Source organism: Procambarus clarkii, chromosome 22 (genome assembly GCF_040958095.1).
Source record: "Procambarus clarkii isolate CNS0578487 chromosome 22, FALCON_Pclarkii_2.0, whole genome shotgun sequence".
NCBI lineage: Eukaryota > Metazoa > Arthropoda > Malacostraca > Decapoda > Cambaridae > Procambarus > Procambarus clarkii.
Genome location: NC_091171.1, coordinates 39,137,003 through 39,143,870, shown reverse-complemented (window position 1 = coordinate 39,143,870; position 6,868 = coordinate 39,137,003). Strand labels below are relative to the sequence as shown.

Below are 6,868 nucleotides of genomic sequence, written 5' to 3'. Positions count from 1 at the left end.
GGGCACACAACCCCGTCCCAGGGCACACATCCCCGTCCCAGGGCACACATCCCTGTCCCAAGGCATACATCCTTGTCCCAGGGCACACAACACCGTCCCTAGGGCACACATCCCTGTCCCAGGGCACACAATCCTATCCCAGGGCACACAACCCGATCCCAGGGCACACATCCCCGTCCCAGGGCACAATCCTATCCCAGGGCACACAACCCGATCCCAGGGCACACATCCCTGTCCCAGGGCACACAACCCCGTCCCAGGGCACACATCCCCGTCCCAGGGCACACATCCCTGTCCCAAGGCATACATCCTTGTCCCAGGGCACACATCCCCGTCCCAGGGCACACATCCCTGTCCCAGGGCATACATCCTTGTCCCAGGGCACACAACACCGTCCCCAGGGCACACAACCCCGTCCCCAGGGCACACAACACCGTCCCCAGGGCACACATCCCCGTCCCAGGGCACACATCCCCGTCCCCAGGGCACATAACACCGTCCCCAGGGCACACAACACCGTCCCCAGGGCACACAACCCCGTCCCAGGGCACACATCCCTGCCCCAGGGCACACAACACCGTCCCAGGGCACACAACCCCGTCCCAGGGCACACAACACCGTCCCAGGGCACACATCCCTGTCCCAGGGCACACAACCCCGTCCCAGGGCACACAACACCGTCCCAGGGCACACAACACCGTCCCAGGGCACACAACACCGTCCCAGGGCACACAACACCGTCCCAGGGCACACAACACCGTCCCCAGGGCACACAACCCCGTCCCAGGGCACACATCCCTGTCCCAGGGCACACAACACCGTCCCAGGGCACACAACACCGTCCCCAGGGCACACAACACCGTCCCAGGGCACACAACCCCGTCCCAGGGCACACATCCCTGCCCCAGGGCACACAACACCGTCCCAGGGCACACAACCCCGTCCCAGGGCACACAACACCGTCCCAGGGCACACATCCCTGTCCCAGGGCACACAACACCGTCCCAGGGCACACAACACCGTCCCAGGGCACATAACCCATCCCCAGGGCACACATCCCTGTCCCAGGGCACACAACCCCATCCCCAGGGCACACAACCCCATCCCCAGGGCACACAACCCCATCCCCAGGGCACACAACCCCATCCCCAGGGCACACAACCCCGTCCCAGGGCACACAACCCTGTCCCAGGGCACACAACCCTGTCCCAGGGCACACAAGCCCGTCCCAGGGTACACAACCCCATCCCAGGGCACACAACCCCGTCCCAGGGCACAACCCCGTCCCAGGGTACACAAGCCTGTCCCAGGGGCACACACCCCTGTCCCAGGGCACACATCCCTGTCCCAGGGCACACAACACCATCCCAGGGCACACATCCCTGTCCCAGGGCACACAACACCGTCCCAGGGCACACATCCCTGTCCCAGGGCACACAACCCTGTCCCAGGGCACACAACACCGTCCCAGGGCACACATCCCTGTCCCAAGGCACACAACCCGATCCCAGGGCACACAACACCGTCCCCAGGGCACACAACCCGATTCCAGGGCACACAACACCGTCCCAGGACACACAAGCCCGTCCCAGGGCACACAAGCCCGTCCCAGGGCACACAACCCCGTCCCAGGGCACACAATCCCATCCCCAGGGCACACAAGCCCGTCCCAGGGCACACAATCCCATCCCCAGGGCACACAAGCCCGTCCCAGGGCACACAACCCCATCCCAGGGCACACAAAACCGTCCCAGGGCACACATCCCTGTCCCAGGGCACACATCCCTGTCCCAGGGGCACACATCCCTGTCCCAGGGCACACATCCCATTCCCAGGGCGCACATCCCTGTCCCAGGGCACACATCCCTGTGCCAGGGCACACAACCCCATCCCAGGGCACACAACACCGTCCCAGGGCACACAACTCCGTCCTAGGGCACACAACACCGTCCCAGGGCACACAACCCCGTCCCAGGGCACACATCCCTGTCCCAGGGCACACAACCCCGTCCCAGGGCACACAACCCTGTCCCAGGTCACACAACCTGAGACAGAGCGATAGAACGGAATGATAGAAATAAGAAATTCTAAACAAAATTCGGGTCGGAGATGCAACAAGGAAAATAGAGCATATCTGCTGGCTAGGTATGTTTCAGAGAGGAAGAAATCGACCAGTCAAAGTTATTGTTATGAACTTAATCTAGTTAAGTATATACTGGCAGAAAAGAGATATTTAACAAATGAGAAGTACCGTGCAGTGGTACTCTTTATCATTTGGTATTTGACTGGACATGTCTAAGAAGGAAACGCAGGTGGCAGACAGAAGCAAAGACGAAAAGCGAAAGAGAAATGCAAGACCAGAAAATGGCGCAAACAGGGCGCTGGATAAAGCAAATCTGTTAACATAAAGTTGAACACAGAGAGGTTGTGTGGCAGAGTACTACAGAGGGAGTCAGCAGGGGTTACCTAGACCTGCTATTACATGCACGCAGCCACATGAACAAATTTTCCTCGGGGGAAAAACAAAGGTATCACAATTGGCATGAGTAGCATAAAAGTAATGTACACAAATGCAGATGGAATTGCTAATAAAGGAATACAGGTACAGGAGAGAGTGGTGGAAGTACAACTGCACACGCAAAATTGGAAACTAAAGTGACTAACGTTATAGGAAATGCAATCATCCCACGAGGGTATCCAGTAATAAGGAGAGAGAGGGTAGACAGAGGGGGAAGAGACGGTGTTTGTTCTGTTGTTACAGCTACACTGGTAGCTGTAACAACAGAACAACTACTGTAACTACTCTGAAGAACTGAAAATAGCAGAGGGAGCTGATCAGCACGAGTATATACAAGTAGAGAGTGATATCAACCCCTTGGGGGGTGATATCACCCCCAAGGGGTTGATATCACTCCGAACCTGTCCCCAGAGGCCCACATCAAAAGGATATCATCAGCGGCGTATGCCCGGTTGGCCAACATAAAAACTGTCTTTAGAAACTTGTGTAGGGAATCACTCAGAACCTTGTATACCACGTTTGTCATACCATTCCTGGAGTATGCAGCTCTAGCCTGAAATCCATAACTAGTTAAACACAAGACAAAGTTAGAGAAGATTCAGAGGCATGCCACCAGACTAGTCCCAGAGCTGAGAGGTATGAGTTACGAGAAAAGGCTACAGGAATTAAACCTCACATCCCTAGAACACAGAAGAGTTAAGGGAGACATGATCACCACCTATAAAATTCTCAGAGGAATTGATAGGTTGGATAAAGACAAATTATTTATCACGGGTGGAACAGGAACAAGAGGACACAGATGGAAACTTAGTACTCAAATGAGCCACAAACACATTAGAAATAATTTGTTCAGTGTCAAAGTAGTTAACAAATGGAATGCATTAGGAAGTGATGTGGTGGAGGCTGACTTCACACACAACTTCAAATATAGATACGATAGAGCCCAATAGGCTCAGGAATCTGTACATCAGTTGATTGACGGTTGAGAGTCGGGACCAAAGAGCCAGAGCTCAACCCCCGCAAGCACAAATACCCACACGCACCCTTAAACTTATCTCAGGTAACGGATCACAACGTTATCAATAATGTAGACATAGTCTATACTCGCAGGGTTCCAAAAATGACCTGATCGGATTTCCGCTCGTCTCCACCTACACTGACGAGATCACCCTTTGAATACTGATCACCCTCTGAATACTGATCAGTCTCTGAATACTGATCACCCTCTGAATACTGATCAGCCTCTGAATACTGATCACCCTCTGAATACTGATCAGTCTCTGAATACTGATCACCCTCTGAATACTGATCACCCTCTGAATACTGATCACCCTCTGAATACTGATCAGCCTCTGAATACTGATCAACCTCTGAATACTGATCAGCCTCTAAATACTGATCAGCCTCTGAATACTGATCAGCCTCTGAATACTGATCACCCTCTGAATACTGATCAGCCTCTGAATACTGATCAGCCTCTGAATACTGATCAGCCTCTGAATACTGATCAGCCTCTGAATACTGATCAGCCTCTGAATACTGATCAGCCTCTGAATACTGATCAGCCTCTGAATACTGATCAGCCTCTGAATACTGATCAGCTTCTGAATACTGATCAGCCTCTGAATACTGATCAGCCTCTGAATACTGATCAGCCTCTGAATACTGATCAGCCTCTGAATACTGATCAGCCTCTGAATACTGATCAGCCTCTGAATACTGATCAGCCTCTGAATACTGATCAGCCTCTGAATACTGATCAGCTTCTGAATACTGATCAGCCTCTGAATACTGATCAGCCTCTGAATACTGATCAGCTTCTGAATACTGATCAGCCTCTGAATACTGATCAGCCTCTGAATACTGATCACCCTCTGAATACTGATCAGCTTCTGAATACTGATCAGCCTCTGAATACTGATCAGCCTCTGAATACTGATCAGCCTCTGAATACTGATCAGCCTCTGAATACTGATCAGCCTCTGAATACTGATCAGCTTCTGAATACTGATCAGCCTCTGAATACTGATCAGCCTCTGAATACTGATCAGCCTCTGAATACTGATCAGCCTCTGAATACTGATCAGCCTCTGAATACTGATCAGCCTCTGAATACTGATCAGCCTCTGAATACTGATCAGCCTCTGAATACTGATCAGCCTCTGAATACTGATCAGCCTCTGAATACTGATTACCCTCTGAATACTGATCATCTTCTGAATACTGATCAGCCTCTGAATACTGATCAGCCTCTGAATACTGATCACCCTCTGAATACTGATCAGCTTCTGAATACTGATCAGCCTCTGAATACTGATCAGCCTCTGAATACTGATCAGCCTCTGAATACTGATCAGCTTCTGAATACTGATCAGCTTCTGAATACTGATCAGCTTCTGAATACTGATCAGCCTCTGAATACTGATCACCCTCTGAATACTGATCACCCTCTGAATACTGATCAGCCTCTGAATACTGATCAGCTTCTGAATACTGATCACCCTCTGAATACTGATCAGCCTCTGAATACTGATCAGCCTCTGAATACTGATCAGCCTCTGAATACTGATCAGCTCCAAAGAGGATCTGAGGAGACTTTTAGGTCCTTGACGACCACTTTTAGAAGATTGTCTACTAGATCGAGATGATGCCTTCAAGAAGTCTAGATATATGGTAATAGTATAATTTTGTATCACAATTTAAATAACTAGTAACTTCTTAGTGCATATATTATGCCACGCGATACCCCTTTTGAGAGTGTAGTGTACTTCATGCCCAGCCTGTGAACGGTAGTGTACTTCATGCCCAGCCTGTGAACGGTTGTGTACTTCATGCCCAGCCTGTTGGAGGTAGTGTACTTCATGCCCAGCCTGTTGGAGGTAGTGTACTTCATGCCCAGCCTGTTGGAGGTAGTGTACTTCATGCCCAGACTGTGAACGGGTGTGTACTTCATGCCCAGCCTGTTGGAGGTAGTGTACTTCATGCCCAGACTGTGAACGGGTGTGTACTTCATGCCCAGACTGTGAACGGGTGTGTACTTCATGCCCAGCCTGTGAACGGTTGTGTACTTCATGCCCAGACTGTTGGAGGTAGTGTACTTCATGCCCAGCCTGTGAACGGGTGTGTACTTCATGCCCAGCCTGTGAACGGTTGTGTACTTCATGCCCAGACTGTTGGAGGTAGTGTACTTCATGCCCAGACTGTGAACGGTAGTGTACTTCATGCCCAGACTGTGAACGGTAGTGTACTTCATGCCCAGACTGTGAACGGGTGTGTACTTCATGCCCAGACTGTGAACGGTAGTGTACTTCATGCCCAGACTGTGAACGGTAGTGTACTTCATGCCCAGCCTGTGAACGGTAGTGTACTTCATGCCCAGACTGTGAACGGTAGTGTACTTCATGCCCAGACTGTGAACGGTAGTGTACTTCATGCCCAGACTGTGAACGGTTGTGTACTTCATGCCCAGACTGTTGGAGGTAGTGTACTTCATGCCCAGACTGTGAACGGTAGTGTACTTCATGCCCAGACTGTGAACGGTAGTGTACTTCATGCCCAGACTGTGAACGGTTGTGTACTTCATGCCCAGACTGTGAACGGTAGTGTACTTCATGCCCAGACTGTGAACGGGTGTGTACTTCATGCCCAGCCTGTTGGAGGTAGTGGAAAAGGTTACAGAGGCACATGATGGACTCCGGAATTGAACTCGGAAAACGAATATATTTACTGAATGTGTTTTTCTTCAGCTCCTGGGTCCTCGCCTCCAACACCAGGTTCGCTACACTGATTAACTTGTTTTAACTTTCTCTAACTCTCTTCACTCTATTGTAAGTCCATTTACGCGGCTGATATATTAATTTGTAATCTGCCATCCTCTGTTTATATGGTTATCTTGAGGTTATCTTCAGATGATTTCGGGGTTTAGCGTCCCCGCGGCCCGGTCCTCAACCAGGCCTCCTTTTTGTTACACATCCCCCAGGAAGCAGCCCATAACATCTGTCTAACTCCCAGGTACCTATTTACTGCTAGGTGAACAGGAACATCAAGGCGGAAAGTAACTCTGCCCATTTGTTTCCGCCTCCGCCGGGGATCGAACCCGGAACCTTAAGGCTATGAAACCCGAGCGTTGTCGACTCAGCCACCAGGTCCCGGGATGGAAGGGAAGGGAATTATCAGGGGGAAAGTGCCAAGCCATTACGATTTTATAGCACTTGGAAGGGGTCAGGATAAGGATTTGGGATGGGACGGGGGGAAAGGAATGGTGCCCAACCACTTGTGGACGGTCGGGGATTGAAGGCCGACCTGCATGAAGCGAGACCGTCGCTCTACCGTCCAGCCCAAGTGGTTGGC

At 51.3% G+C, this 6,868-nt stretch overlaps 1 protein-coding gene across 1 annotated transcript; it reads right to left on the bottom strand.

The window, feature by feature from the left end:
- Nucleotides 1-3,616: 3,616 nt before the first annotated feature.
- Nucleotides 3,617-6,204, bottom strand: LOC123748931 (serine-aspartate repeat-containing protein F-like). Its single transcript, XM_069329217.1, has 2 exons — nt 5,497-6,204; nt 3,617-5,104 (listed from the first exon to the last, which is right to left on the bottom strand). The coding sequence occupies exons 1-2, from the start codon at nt 6,202-6,204 to the stop codon at nt 3,617-3,619; spliced, it is 2,196 nt and encodes a 731-aa protein (XP_069185318.1).
- Between the last annotated feature and the right edge of the window lie 664 nt (nt 6,205-6,868).